The 16,021-nt window shown below is 41.8% G+C and overlaps 1 protein-coding gene across 1 annotated transcript; it reads left to right on the top strand.

The window, feature by feature from the left end:
- The first annotated feature begins 6,708 nt into the window (after nt 1-6,708).
- On the top strand, nt 6,709-12,486 carry ackr3a (atypical chemokine receptor 3a). The gene is made up of 2 exons (XM_010797160.1): nt 6,709-6,867; nt 9,553-12,486. The coding sequence occupies exon 2, from the start codon at nt 9,623-9,625 to the stop codon at nt 10,757-10,759; it is 1,137 nt and encodes a 378-aa protein (XP_010795462.1). The 5' UTR covers nt 6,709-6,867; nt 9,553-9,622; the 3' UTR covers nt 10,760-12,486.
- Nucleotides 12,487-16,021: the final 3,535 nt, after the last annotated feature.

Here is a 16,021-nt window from a genome sequence, read left to right as displayed (position 1 = left end):
AGAACTTTATCACAATATTCTAATTTTCTGAGACAGTCCTGTATGCCGTGAGCTGATTATCGAGCCTTCATTGTAACAGTCGCGGGTTTACTGTGTGTTTGCGTGTGGGGTGTTTTTTTGTGCGTGCTCTATAGTGCCCGTAATAGTGTTCACTGGAGTCCAGCACCTCAGCACCCCCACTCAAAATACCTTCCCGCGCCTCTGCTTACACGGAAGACCTGCCACCATGGTTTTGATGAATGGATGGACATGACGCTATTGGCCTCCATTCAAGCTCTGATGTATGAAGTGCCTCTTACTGGGAAGCTGACGTGAGGCAGCAAAGCTGTTTCCTATTTACGAGCCGAGGCTTGAGTGTAGCTGGGAGGTTTCAGGGAAGGCTCTTGGTGGTTTGGGGCATCAGAGTGACTGGGTTAAGACTGAAGTCAGCCATTATGCTCCCCTGCTAAATCCTTTTTCAATATTGTAATGAAAAGCAGATCTCTACTATCTGCACCACAGAGAGATGGGGGGAAATATCTCTGGTTCAGTCTTCTTTTGGATTTTGTTTCATGCATCTCCCTGCAATATTTTTCCCACTGTCACACCATCAGCATAAACAATGAATGACTACAAATAGCCTCATGTGTTTTTGTCTGTGATTAAGAGATGACAATGCAGCTCAGGGTTACAAATGACACTGTAAGGAAAGACTAGATGAATGGGAGTGCTCACGTGAAGCTCTAGGCGTGCATGACGCTCAGCTCCGGATGCTGCCTGGTTTTCCACATCCTGGCCGTAATCCCCCTGCAGTGCCGTCTTCACTTGTGTGCATGCGATTTGTGTGGAGACCAATGAATGGAAACAACCTGGGACAGATCAAAATGGCTTGAGGTCATTTTCCATCGCATGTTGCTCTAGTGATTTTGATCATTTTGTGCCGCAGGGTCATTTTTAAAGGACATGATATCTACAGCTATCAACATTTAGATATGTTTCCATTAAGTCGAGACAGGCTTCATTCTGTAAGCATGTTTATCTAAATTGTTTATTCCATCATACTGTTTGAGTGCAGTAGAGTCGTGTTTATATCCAATAAAGGCTGCCGTGTTTGGTTTTCCCTCAGTACTCACGCTCTTACAAAACTTGACATTTATGTTTGCAAATTGAACGTCACTTTGTCTATGTTAAAACGGCCTGTTTACTGCTGATGCAAAACATTTTTCAAACGCGATTCAAACCATGAACTTGATCCCTGTGAAGGCTTTCTCTGAACAGCCATCGGCTAGCAAGGCAACACCTAAAGGTATTGTTGCCCGTGAAGCTATTCCTCCAAAACACTAGCGCATTCCAGCAGTGCTGATGGTCCATTTTTCATACGTATAGCGTGACAGGACAATAGTGGTGAAAGTTAGCCACCTTATCTGTGAACTCCATGTCAGCGGCATGGAAAGACTGTCTTGTGAAGCATACATCAGGACTGTCAGGATAGGATTACTAGATTAGAGCTACAGCCCCAAGGGAACACCTGAGACAGACACCTTGTCGTGCAGCCTGTGGACAGATTATGTCATTTACTAATCCATAGTGGACACTGACTGTCCCCTGGAGCAAGACATTTCTTCAGCATTTATCCATCTTCTGCATGGTCCCAATGACCTGGGTCATACTAATGAACATGGTGTGTATTTGTAAGCAGGACGAGTGGGAGTGAACAGGAACCTGTGAGCGAGTAACTGCTGCGTGCAGAGATGATAGACATAGTCAATGGACTGTATGAGCCACAGCCGGTCATGGTCGACAGCCAAGCATGAATTCAATAACGGATTCAGAGAAGTCAAAGAAAGAGAAAGAGAAAGGAAGGAATAAATAAAAAAATAGGTTAACAAAGCCCCCAGAGAAAGACTATGTAAAAGGCAAGATTATAAAGATCCATTAACAGCCTTTTTAGGCCATAGCTTCAGGGATGTCAGTGTATGTCCTTCCACCAATTGTAGTCTGGGCTTCTTAAAATGCTATGACATTTGTTGGATTTCAAGGGTTTCAAAGTTTCCATATAATGAATCCTACTGAACTTGTTAATACGCTAACTTTTTCTCCAGTACCACCTTGAGGTTGACAGTTGTGGTTACCTGTGAAATATCTTGACAGCTGAAGTGATTTCTCTGAGCCACAGGCAGGACAAAGATTGATGAGACATCTCTACAAACAATGTAGCCTACTTACTTTGCTGATCCCACTAAGTTTGAGGTCGACTTTTTTGATCTTTATTGACAAACATTCGTGTTGCCCAGAGGACATTGTGATAGCCTGACTCTTTATCAAGTTCTACCATCAGTGGACATGGTTAACTGTATACCTGCCTTACATCAACAAGCTAACATTATAATTGTGAGCATGTTAGCATTAAGCTCCAGTTCATTGCAACAAAGAAATCCCATTGCAGCCCAAAACTCCTCCATGGAGGTTTAGTATTTGTGAAACGTTCCTTGAGCCGAGAAAAGCAATCTTAAAATCTGTGATGTAACAACAATGTAAAGTTTATTGGCCCGAGCAGGAACTTGCAGGTGAGGCCAGGAGAGAAACACTGCTGTGTATATTCAGTGGTCCACGTAACTAGGACCTAAACCCAGAAGCTACAACACTATTTGGCCTCTGTGCTAGGTGAGCAATGCTAATCATCTTTGAGTCTGGTATCCAGTTCTTATAATACATCCATGACTCGTCTTCATTGTGTTTAATAACAAAGGATCATTGCAATACAAAGGTTTTGCAGATCTCTGAAAAGCATTATGCTACCTACCGAGCACCAAATGGCAGACAGACAGTTAGCATCTAACTGATGAACTTTGTGCAGCAGTTGGCAGCTACACAGTTGTATATTCGTACAGCAGTTGGTAGAGCAAACAATGCAAAACTAAAAGGAGAGTAAATATTTGACGCCAGATGGCTAGAAAACCAACTCCAAATGAATGCTAATGTTGCTCTGTGGCTGCTGGAAGTGTACCAAAGCTCACTAAATCGATTTAAAAAATGATTTTGTACATCTTGCTTATGCTGTCCCCAAGCGGCCAAAACAATCTAGTTTGAGAAATAATTGTTTTGACATTCCTGTTCAACACAAAGCCTCTTAGTATTTTCCCACTTCTTTTTTGCACGTTTGACATTTGAGCAGTTCTCAGGTTTCACTGACATTCGAGGGGCTGGTGTGAGAGATGCTCTGTCAATGTGAGGAATGCCTTAGTTGCTGCATTCCCTGACAGGGACACGCTCTTTTAGCCAAACAGGCACCTGCATGAATATATCCCTGGGAAACACAAAAGATCACCTCATCACAAACTAGCAGAACATCAGCATTAGAAAAAAAAACACTTGCTTGAAATCTGTAGACAAAGCCCACATGAACAAATAGCTGCCAACCTTTTGTCCATTGCTCCTACGTGTTCACACACTCACTTCACAAGCTTCATCCACTGTGAGCACTGCTTTCAGCTTCACTCACACAGGCCCTTAATTCTCCTTTAAAGATAATTGTAAATGAATAAGTGATTAAATATAAGATGAGTGAGGTTAGAAGAGCAGGGGATGAGGAGGAATGTGAGGGAGAGGGAGCCTCAGAGCGGGAGGGACGGCTGTTGATGATAAAGATGTGATTGAGAATGAGTTTGAGGGGGACCCTCTGAATGGAGATTTGCACGAAAATAGATTGTGTCTGTGAGACCCCCCACCGTGACGCAGGGCTAGAGTACAATAGAAATGGCAATGGTCATTAGGAATAACTCTCAAACGTTCTTCCTCTGTTTTTCTCAACTTTTCTCACATGCGCCCATCCCCCCTCCTTATTCTGTAACGTCATCATCACCCTGTTTCCCTTATGCAGTCGCCAACGCTTTTCCATATCCTTATCTGTTGATCACTCTGTTTATCTTGTGTGTGAAAAAGTTTGCCATGAACTAGGCCTCTTTGAAAGGACCTACACTGTTTGACAAGTGGACAAATAAACTGCTGGATGTGATTTGAGCAGAAACATTTTGATGCAAACATATAGCTGTGTGTGGAGCCTGGACAGACCATGGCTTTTTGGTCACTTTGGTAAACAAGTTTTCAGCTCAATAGTGACCTTTCACATTTATGAGGTGAACTTCTAAGCAAACAGTTGCCTATACATTCAGCCAACTGAGCTAACAATAGCATTAGTTTGGGTTTGTTTTTCGAGCCACGTGATGAGTCCAGCTTCATTCTTTTATAGATCTGTCTGGTAACCACCAACCTTTGTGATATATCTGGCTCTTTAGCCATGCGCTAACTTTGTCCATCTGTCGTTTGGTGTTTGGCAAGTACCATACAGTGGGTTTATCAGGGCCTTTTTAAAAACTGAAAACAGCTGCCTCTTACTTCTAGGATATACATGCATGACAGCCATGGCAGTTAACTGGTATTGTTTTAAACCACAGTTGTGTGGCTCTTAAACAAGTTCTCTGGTGGTTAAGTAAATAAGGTATGTGATATAATATTTACTAAAAGAAATAAAAAGCAAATTCAAGTGAATTTTCTTTAGAAGTGCAGAGAAAATCTACTTTGAATTTGATTTCACTTAACTTTCACACATTTTTCCCTCATGTATAATCCCTTTGTTTGGTGTTATTGTATTTAAGTTTGTTACATGGCTATTGGATGGCTCACACAGTTTATATTAAGTAATCCTTTTTCATCCAATTGTTACACAGACAATGTTTCTTGCAGAAGGTGTATGTTAGCTGGATGGCCTTTTCCCACTACACACATACACCCACCCACACACACACAACCCTGCTGTTCCCAGTCCGGCCTCCCTGTGAATGAGGACTGCAGAACAGAGGTTGGCAGCAGTCTGCAGAGCTACGGATGCTTATCAGAAATGCTTACAAATCCCCGTCGATGCTCCTGATACGGAGGACAATGGGTATGCGTGCGTAGTGGGAGCTCTCTTTAAAGCCTCATTGAAACTGACTTCACTCCTTTGCTCTTTAATGAGGTCAGTGTAGCCCTGCTAGCTGCATCTCATCACTGAATAAAGGGCATATAGTAATAATAAACGTCACTGGGGTGACCTGTGCATCAACAATATATTTTTCCTAAAAATACATGCTGGACATATTGTACCATGTTAAGTCAAATACTTAAATCATTGGACGTGACATCAAAATAATCGTGTTCAGTTTTGAGTTCTATCACAGTATATTATCATGATTTCACATTTCAAACATGATTAATGTGTATACTATTACAAATTCCATAGTTTCTTCCTTCTTTTTGTGACTGCGTCTTTGGGTTGAACTTGAGGTTAATGGCTCTGGTGGGAGCAGCTGTGAGGCCACCAGAGTTGCAGGTGAGTATTCAACAGCTTACAGTAAACACATGAGTCCCCATGCTTTGTGCTGCTTCCAGAGGATGTGCCTGAAATGAGACTGAATAAGGCTCAAACAACAATGAAACAACAAGAGGTCTGCAGCTGATGTTGTTGTTCACAGTTTCAAGATAAGCATCACATTAATAACTTTTTTTTTAGGTTGAAACAGGAATAAGGTTTTTGGAGTGGTTCGTTATTCGGAGGGTGTTTTCAGTTGGCCCTTTGGTACTTGGTGATGGGTTTAACCCGTTTGTTGGTTTTGGGTGGAAGATGTGGTTAACTGACTGTCTGACTCTCTGGTTTCATATTTGGGTGTCTGGGGCGAGGCTCGAGGAATTGCCCTTGTAATATGGTTTCATGTGGTTAATGTGTATTGTGCATAGTGTTCCTTCTACATTTGTCCTATTGTGAATGAAAGGTTGGTCACTAAATCATTTAACAATTAGATTTTTCTTAAGTTTGCACAATATGTCATACATGTTTTTTTCTTTCTTACGGTACGTCCACACGGCAGCGTCGCGTTGAAGTTTGCCGGTGGGCGTGTCTGGCGTGCAACCAACAATCAATCACATTAATCTCCCGCCCCGGACACACAAGCACGTGGTTTGATTGGGTAGCGCTTACTGGCATATGATTTGATTGGCTGACGCTTCCGTCGAAGCTTGAAAAGTTTAACTTTTCTCAACTTTTGAAGCGAGCAACGGAGGCAAAGCGACGGAACCACAATGCACTTTGGCAAAGCCTGACGTCACGCCCTTCAAAGTGAATGGGAAGCGTCTCCGCCTACTGATTTCAGACCCGAATGCCATATTTAAACTTTTGGCAACATAAAGTTTATAGCTAGATTTAATTATTTATTTATAACCATAACACTATAGCAACCAGCAACAGCCAGTAAAACAAAGCATCTAAACAGGCTTAGGGCTTTTATTTTCTATTTCTTAATTCGTTTTTAATTCTATACACAATATATGTATTTGCATTATTATTTAATGCCTTCTAGCATAATAGTCACTAAAATGTTAATTCCTTGCATGCTTTGGGTGATGCTTTGATAATAGCATATAATATAATTGCACTGCTGTGCATGTAAAATTATGGACATGTATAAACCTGCATGCCATATAAAACCTAGATGCAGCAAAAAAAACACACACGATGTTCATCAATGTGGAAATATTGTATAATATATTATACATCAAGCGTCGTAAACCGGAACTTCAACGTGTTCTTCTTTCCTTAGCCGAAACTCTCCGGCCTGTTTATTGAACGCCCCGGGCGATGCCATGTGAAAGCGTTGTTAGGACCAGCCTCGGAGGCGTAGCTCTGCAGAGTATCAGCAAGTGCAGAACAAGGAATAGGCTCAGATTCACTCAAGGAGCGGAGAGTGGCGCACACAAGTTAACCGGAGTGGAGTTAAAGTGTTCTTCAGCACCGAAAAACATACATCTGTTCTTTTAAAGAGAAGACTTCAGCGAGGAAGCAGAAAGCAAAGACAGGTAAGCTGCTTGTATGATTTAATGAGGGGTGGAGGGCTAGTTTCTCGGCTTTCCAACAATTTACTGATCCCAGAGATGCTCGATACCTGCGATAGTCAGTATGTAGATGCATGAAGAATATAGGATTCAATGCTGTGTTATTGTCAAAAGCCTAAACTGCACAACGTAATGTAGTTATTTCCACGCTGATCATCTTTATAAACAAAGATAACGTAATTAGTATTTAAAAGTGTATTGTTTTTTTAAAATACAGATACCAAACCGGGATAAAAAAACATATGCTGAGTAGGCCTATTGCTACCGAAACATAAACTTCTTATAGGAGTAAAATATTATCTTTTGTGCTTTTTTAAAATTCTCTATCTTCCCAGCGTGCCTTCACACTGTTTGTTTGCCTCCCAGTCCAAGCACGCAGTGAAGCTACTGTATACCAAACTGACTGATAAGAGAAGTTTGTTCCCAGCTGATACAAATCACCAATGACAACAATGACATTGTATGTGTTTGCCGTCAGCAGTCTGGGCTCTATCGCTGGATTCGCTATTTGTGCGCAATGACGCACAAGGCTACCCTTTTACTTTATAAAGAAACCTGATGTCATGTATTAAAAGGTCTTTATAACAAACCTTAGCCTGTAGATAGAGACTGACAGGAGAAACTTCTAACACACTCGATGCACCTGCAACCTTAGTGTCGAGGTAATTAGCATGACAATGGCCTTCAATCGCTTTTATTGTGTGTGTATTGAGTAACAAAAGACGTTTTCAGCTCATTTGTAACTGGATGCTTGCGAGGTGAAAAGGGTAGAAACAGAAAGAGAGAGAGGGAGAAAATGGGAGAGAGAGGGAGAGGGAGAGATGGGCTACATCTTATGTCTCTGTTATCTGTTGGTTTGGGTGTTAAGAGGTTAATTAGCTTGAAGCCTGTGGGGCTACCTGGCACCTCCAGGTATTTTCCATATAATATGAGGGAATTAGACAGAGACCATTGTGAGGGATTATCTCAGTATAGAAAATCACCCTGTTACAATGAATAGCACTTTCCACTGTCTTGAAATAATTAAAAGTAAAATGAAAGATAGGTTTTCTGATTTAAAAAAAAGAAGGTTTATTTACAGGCGGTGGTGGACGATACATTACCTTATTTAGGTATTAGATGATAAAAAAAACAAGGCAGGATCCTGCATTCAACGTGTTGTATCAAGAAGATGAATTCAAAGAAAACGTAATACATCTTCTATTATAGTGTGATTTTATATTTCAGCCAACTGAAATCCCATGAAACACATATCTGCAAACATCACATTGATGCAACCACATGTTCTTAAATGTATAACCAGATACTTACAGTAAAGCTGCAAACTTGAAGTAACTGTAATTGTAGCTGTCAAATAATAATTATAAGAAAAAAAAGGAATACAAATTGGAAAAATAGATAACAGCTTACAAAGCCAGACATCACACACACTAGACAGCTGCACATCTAAATATGTTCCAGGTGTCCTTGTTTATCCTTTTTTCACTTTGCCTTACTCTTTCATCATCCTCTGTGACTTTTTAACCGATTAGTGTACAGCACAAGTCTCCTTCACAGACAGATGTCTGACGGGGTCACATTTCACTATTTTCCGGCGTGCTGTGTCACCCAGTGGTCGGTGACCCTCGTTTTAACCTTGGTTGGACCATTTTGCAGGCGTCAAGCCTCCTGCTGATCACTGCACACAATTCACTCTGTGGGCGTACAAGTCAGTGAGGGGCAACAGCGGGGTTAAGCCACTCGTGCTCTGGTTTTGATCTATTACCTATCACCTCTGATCTATCACACTGTGGCATGCCATCATTTAGGGCACCTAAGCAAGACATCACAGCAAAGGAAATTGGGAGTGCAGGCCATGCATGGCTTCAGTGGCCCTTTAGGCTCAAAAGCATCAGATGCCAGATTATTGGAATGCCTTTCTGCTCCAGACTACCACCTCTGTGATCTGGCATATTGCTTCATTCCCCTTACTCATAGCATTCTTGCACCCTATAGTTAAAATTGTGTGCATGTGTGGCTGTGTTATAAGTTTCAGATGTAAAATGACGTATTGAGGTTATGAGCAGCCCCTTCTTTGATCATCTGGGTGGTGACAGCTCCCCTCTCACCCTCTCCCTCAAGAGCAGAAGAGAAACATGTTTTTCTCTTGTTTGTGTTTTACTATAACAAGCATGTTAAAAGAAAACACATTTTAAATTGACATCAGATTTCCCACCCTGACCCAAGTCTTATCTCAGAATGCTCGGAACGTTCCGGAAATACACCCTGTTTGGATTTCTCGATCCCACTTCCTTATGTCTAATCTGCACTCTGTGCTAGCCGAGCTAATATAAACATTTATTGTAATGCTCCTGACTGCACATCAATCACAGAGTTTGTGACGCGGCAACAGAGAGCCTCCATTAACTCATGAAAGCATTGTTTTAACAAGTTAACCGCATTAAGATTCTTCAGGATCTGGTGGCATACCACAAGTAGCTTTCTGTTTTATTAGCTCATGCAGTCTGAGTCCACATGGGTAAAACAAGCCATGCTTCATGAATCAAATATTGCTTTTAAATATGATACCAGCATGCATGTAGTTGTTGGATCCTTATCCAGATAACTCTTTGCCACAAGAAATGATGAGGTGCTATCTTGTTTTTACAGGTTCTATCCCAGTCAGAGGTGGTGTGTGTTACCTCCCAGTGGTCTGTGGTCTTCTCCCTGCGCTGAAAAAATGAGTCTGAGCACCAGTGAGATGGAGGACCTGTGGGAGTCGTTGGGGGACCTCAACTTCTCTGAAGCCTTCAGCAACATATCCAGTGTGGATACAATGGTTTGTGCCTCGGCTTTCAACCGCAACGCTCTGCTGTACTCCATGTGTGTCCTCTACACGTTTATCTTCGTTGTCGGTCTGGCTGCCAACGCTCTGGTCCTCTGGGTAAACATCCGTGCACAACGAGACTCCACGCCTCGCCATGAGACACACATGTACATCGCCCACCTGGCAGTCGCAGACCTGTGCGTGTGCGCCACCCTGCCCGTGTGGGTGAGCTCTCTGGCTCAGCACGGCCACTGGCCCTTTGGGGAGTTGGCGTGTAAACTCACACACCTACTTTTCGCCGTCAACCTCTTCAGCAGCATCTTCTTCCTGGCCTGCATGAGTGTGGACCGCTACCTGAGCTTGACGAAGAGTGGAGACAACGAGGGGGGAGCGCGCAGGAAGCTAATACGCCGCGCAACGTGTGTGGGAGTGTGGCTTTTGGCTTTGGTTGCCTCCCTGCCTGACACCTACTTCCTAAGCACTGTGAAGTCAACACATGGGGACACCATGCTGTGCAGGCCTGTGTACCCGGAGGTAAACCACAGGGAGTGGATGGTTGGGGTGCAGCTGAGCTTCATCCTGCTGGGCTTCGCTCTCCCCTTCCCCGTCATCGCAGTGTTTTATGCCCTGCTAGCCAGAGCTTTCTCCCGCTCCTCTTCTTCTTCATCGCCTTCCCCAGTGGAGCAGGAGCGCCGTGTGAGCCGCAGGGTGATCCTGGCGTACATAGTGGTGTTTCTGGGCTGCTGGGGGCCCTACCATGGCGTCCTCCTCGTTGATGCCCTGTCTCAGATGGGTCTGGTGCCTCTGACCTGTGGAATGGAGAATGTGATATATGTGGCCTTACACCTCACCCAGTGCCTGTCCTTGTTCCACTGCTGTTTCAACCCCATTCTCTACAACTTCATCAACAGAAACTACCGCTATGACCTCATGAAGGCCTTCATCTTTAAATACTCCACAAGGACTGGCTTGGCTCGCCTCATCGAGGCTTCCAACATGTCTGAGACTGAGTACTCTGCTGTAGCTGTAGACAACCCACCACAGATCTGAAATGTAATACCTAAAATAGCATTTCCTGAACACTGTTTCTAAATCTGAATGACTGTAATGCAATATAAACATGTGTTACAACTGATTTGTTCTTATCATAATCAGTCCACACACAAGATCCTATGTATAGAAATCTGCTTGAGTCATGTAGAGAAGCTTGAAGACAGGCTAATATCAACGTGGATGGATCAATTTAAAAGCACTTAGAAAGCAGTCTTATAAAAACAGCTGATACTGAATTCACAAAAATATCATTTGTAAAGCCAAAACAGTAGCCGTAAATGTGTAAAAGTATTGCTTGTAATATGTTTGTAGGAATGTACTGTATGTTTGGGTGTGTTTGCGTGTATGGTGTGCTTTATCTGACAGGCATTGAATATCAATAGTATCAACAGATTAGTATTGTTAATCTTTTGTTTTTATCAATTTGTATTTATATATTTACATTCAAACTGTTTGGCCTCTTTCATGTTGTAAATATTTCATGTTGAAAGTCTTCACACACTGATGTCTGCTCAGTGTTTCACTTCATACAAAGCTGCTTCATCAATTTAGTCAAGCCACTGACTGGCTCAGTATTTCAGTCCTGCTGTCTCATTGTAAACCATAACCTCATGTCATATCTGTTGATCCCTTCAGACAAAAGAAAACGTGCGTTCTTTTTTCCATAGTGAAAATATTTCTACTTTTTGTGAAATTTTGAGATACAACTCTCATGCCTGTACACTCAATAGGAAGCTACAACTAGCTGCTGATAAGTTTAGCTTTGTATAAGAACAGGAAACGGGGAGAAAAATCTATAACGGCAACTCGAAAGCTCACTTATTGACATTGCATATTTATTTGTTAATCTTTACAAAGGACAGATTTTTTTGGGGAGAGTTTAACATGCTGAGCTATTTCTGTTTGGACGCAGTGACTTTCTGTTGTCTTCCAGTCTTTGCGCCAAGTAAAGATAATCACATGTCAGCTCTAGTTATATATTTATCACACAGACATGATAGTGCTGTAACTCTCTGCAAAGAACAAAGCAAACTCCCAAAATGTCCAACTGTTTCTTTCTAGAAAGCTGAGGTGTTGTGCTTGCAAATGATTTACAATGTCCTCATGGCACATTATTCACTTATATTATATTTCCAAGCATTGTCTGGAGGGGTCAGCTGGGACTACTGAGCTTGAAGAGCAGATACATTATTTGTTTTTCTACAGAATGACGTAATATTCTGCAGTATATTGTTGCTATACTTTACATCAGTGCTAATAGTGGAGAGCACATGTCCATGATGTATTAATCCTCCTAAATCAGCACAAGGGCCACCGATTGCTAACCCTTTTATGACCAAATAACAGAATTAATAGTTCCTCTACTTTAATAGAAGCAGCAGCTGTGGTGTGTAACAGTCAAGCAACAACAACGTCATTGTTTTTACATTATTGTTGTGTGTGCAATATAGTGTGTATGTGTCTGTGTGCAGTCACTGCTTGACAGCCAGAAGTTATGTGTCATAAAAATGGAGTTATACAGTTTACTCACTGTCTGCTGTAGGAAGCAACATGTTCTTTTGTTATGCTGACATGAGATTGGTTACACATGAATGTTTTTACTCTGAAAATATTTCATCTTGTCATCAGAAAAGACTGGGACACATAACATGTGTCTACAAGAACGAAGACATTCCTTTGGTATTGTAATGTGTAACATCTGTTTTGTTATATATTAAATTTTAGAAAATGTTTTGCCCCATTGCCTCGGTTTTTTTTGCACTCATCAAACTAATCCCACAATCTTTTGTCCTCCATGCCCTGAATTTCCTACAAAAAAGGTGTTTGAACTGAGAAGCTGAAATGGAATGTGCTTTTACTGCTCCAGTTGCTGCATTGAATCCCTAGATAACAAACAATCTCATCCAGCTGAAACATAACATGTGTGTTTTGTCCCAGCTGTCATGGGATCCATGTACTATACTCCAGGCAAGTCACGGTTGTCATATTACTCCTGCTGATTTAAAGGCACAGACTGACTTTTCAGGGTCCAATGAAAAACATTAAATTAGGTTGTTTTCTTTCATCTTGTATAAAAAGGATAAATGAATGTTATCCCTCATCAAGTGAGACAAGAATAAAATACGTTAGCTTCACTTAAAAGTATTTTTTTCCCCCTAGCATCTGAGAAGAAAATATTCACAAATGATTAATAATACTAATGTTGCTTTGCTGTCGGTTGCACTTTCACAAAACGAATTGTCTCTTAGGGACAACAACTCATCAGTATTTTCTCCTTTGACCCCAGTGCTTGACCTACTGACCTGTGGGAGGGATAACACCATGCTACTGTTATCTTCAGGATATGGGACAACCCTCCAGCCGGCCTGCTTGCAATCAGCTGCCATTTCTAAGTAATGATTCAGTTTCTTTGGGCAGCCTCTCCCTCCTCCTCCTCTGGGAGGATGAGCTCAATGGGGAAGACAATCTTTGTGGCCAAGGACCCCACCACTATGTCCGGGCGGAGGGATGTGGTGATCTTCTTGGGAGATCTCCCTGCAAAGGTCAACTTACTTTTGCCTGAGGAGTTGGTGCAGCTTCCCTCCTGTCCTGAGGAAATGGATACATTTTCTTTTCTGTTAAAGAGAGTTGTTTGTGTTCTCAATTTAAAGAAGACATATAAAAAGTTAAACTGGGTCCCAAGTGACTCTTTACTTTTTCATTCTAGTTTTTTTACCTTTTGCCTATATTTCCAGTGTTTGGGCCTCCCTTTTCATTATCGGGTTACGCCACCTGCTGTGGTGCCCTTGAGACAGTTTTTCTGTCTTGCTAACAGGGTTTGTTGAAGGTTTGTAATTCCAAGAGCCCTGCAGCTCTGCCCTCTTTGCTGGACGCCTGGTTGGACAGCGTGTTGTAGGTTAATCTGATGAGGAAGTTGTGCAGGGATTTCCAAAGGTCAGACCAAGTGATTGATCTGCTGATGATACCTTCCTTCTCCGCTGTGACACTGCCTTGATCTTGCAGCGCTCCTGGTGTGCAGTGGTCTTCTCTGTCGCAACCAGGAGCCCCCCCCTCCTCTTCTTGTTTGAATGATTTTCCTCACAAGACCTACTCGTCTGACCTGAACCCCGTCAATCTCTTCCTGATGTTGCAGCCTGCTGATGGCTTGCTTCAGGTCAGTGAACTTCCACAAAGTAACTCACTAAACCAGATGACGTGTAAATTAAAGGGCTTTGTAGTCACTGGAATGTAAATTGTTTTGTTTTTCACAAAGTACGGGCCAGGTTAACACTAGCCCTCTGGCAAAAGGTCAGCTGTGAGCTTCTTTGTACAGTGTGGAGGCGTAGAGAAAAATACCTTTAAGAATTCAATATAACATTCGATGAGTTATGACATACAAAAGGTTATTTTAAGGGGGAATGAATCCTTTAACATCAATGCAGTAGAAACAAAGATATAGTCTGTTTTATTTCACATGATATGGACAAAACAACTCTTACCATTGCCAACAGTTCAGTCAGAGATTTGGGTGAGTTATGATTGTTGCTGCTAATGTAGCCGCTAACCTTGAGTAGAGATAAGGAGTGTGCTACAGCTAAGTTCTTTTAACTCCAACTCTCCAGATCTTTTTCATTGTCAAACTTTAACCCTAACAGACTCCAAGTCATCAGCTTTGTGTAGCTCTCTCTGGGGCCACGAAAGCCTAGAAACACATTTTCTCACACAAGTAGTAGTAGCCCCTTAGACATGTAAGCAGACTTAAATGTATAAAATCAATAAGGTTCCCCTTTAAAACCTACCCAATTCCAGTTTATAATAATCAATGCATTGAAATACCTAATTGCCAACCTGAGAGCTTTCTCATGAGAGTCTGGGGCCCCGGGGCAGTTGGTAATCCGGACTCCAAGAGAGCTTGTTCAATTTATTCTTTACAGCAGGCTAATAACACCCTGAAGCGGTATTCAAATACATACACATTGACACATGCACATACTGAACTAGACTATTAAATGCAAGTCAATCGCATTTGTATTTATTATTTCAAATCAGACTTAATCTCATAGCCTTATTCCAAACTGTTCCACTGTAACAATAGATGTCCAATACATATACTGTGTGAACAGAGCGTATCACACACTTCTGCTGCTCTAAGACTGAACAGCCTTTGTTTTGCTTGGCACGCACATATGCTGTGAAGTGCTTTGTTTCCTTTTACAGTTTGCCAGTTAAGACTTTCTTCTGTTTCTATTGTAAGTTGCTTGTACAGTATGTGTCAAACACACTACTGGGCCAGTCTCCTACGCAAACCCAAACAATCAAATCTGTGTAAAATGTAAAAGTGGTAACACAGGAGTAAAAAGGTTCCCCTCATCACACTTTATGCTTGCTGTTTTCGGTTGAAACCAGCTGGAATGCATACGGTCATATCAATCTGTCCAATCCAAACCAGAGGATAGATTTACAGCAATTGTGAGATACGAAAAGCTTAGTGTTCCAAAACTAGACATAAAATCCTCCTATGCAGCTAATTCACCACTTTTCTTATGGCTGGGTTCGTGTATGAGTTACTGTACATTTTTAATGGGGCTATCTTTCTGGTTTGATTTATAAACTATAGGAAATAGGCAAGAAATTATGTCGATTTAGGGAGTGTTGCTCTACAGCACGGTGATAATCTATACCTTATGCTTGGTAGAGATAACACTAATGAAAGATGGAAAAGGGAAGGAGGTGCAGAGGTGGAGAGTAATTAAGAACAACTGTTCTTTTTTATGTTCTCTGTCGGAGCAGAACACTCACATTGCATAGCGGACTATATTTAGGTTACACATATTCGGCATGCATGTGTTGTTATAATTGTGACTTACATTACTTCTGGCCCATTTCCAAGCATTTAGAATATGTTCAATTCCCAATGAAGCCTGTGCTCGCTTCGCTCGGTTTGGCTGGCAGGAATTTCAAATGAGGACTTAAAGGGTCTTGAAATATTAACGAAGTAGAAGAAGAAAGCAGCAGCTGCTTGTGCTCATGAGAAGTTTCTGGTGTGAATATAAAAAAGTTAAAGGATACGGGTAGTTTAGCACTTCATGACTACCCTCTCCTCAGGAGAGGAGGACAAGTAGTACGGACAGATGTCAGACAGATGTTCAGTCAAAGGGGAAATGAAAAATTAGATTTAAAAGACTATCATGCATATGGATCAAACAACACCAATGGCACATGTCAATTTACACATTCACAGCTTATTGAACCTTCCAAGTGCAGGCCTGATCAAATGTA

The sequence above is a fragment of the Notothenia coriiceps genome, unplaced genomic scaffold (assembly GCF_000735185.1).
Source record: "Notothenia coriiceps isolate Sejong01 unplaced genomic scaffold, NC01 NC01_scaffold00037493, whole genome shotgun sequence".
NCBI classification, from domain to species: domain Eukaryota; kingdom Metazoa; phylum Chordata; class Actinopteri; order Perciformes; family Nototheniidae; genus Notothenia; species Notothenia coriiceps.
Note: the sequence above shows the minus strand (reverse complement) of the source record. Positions and strands in the feature narration are given on the sequence as shown.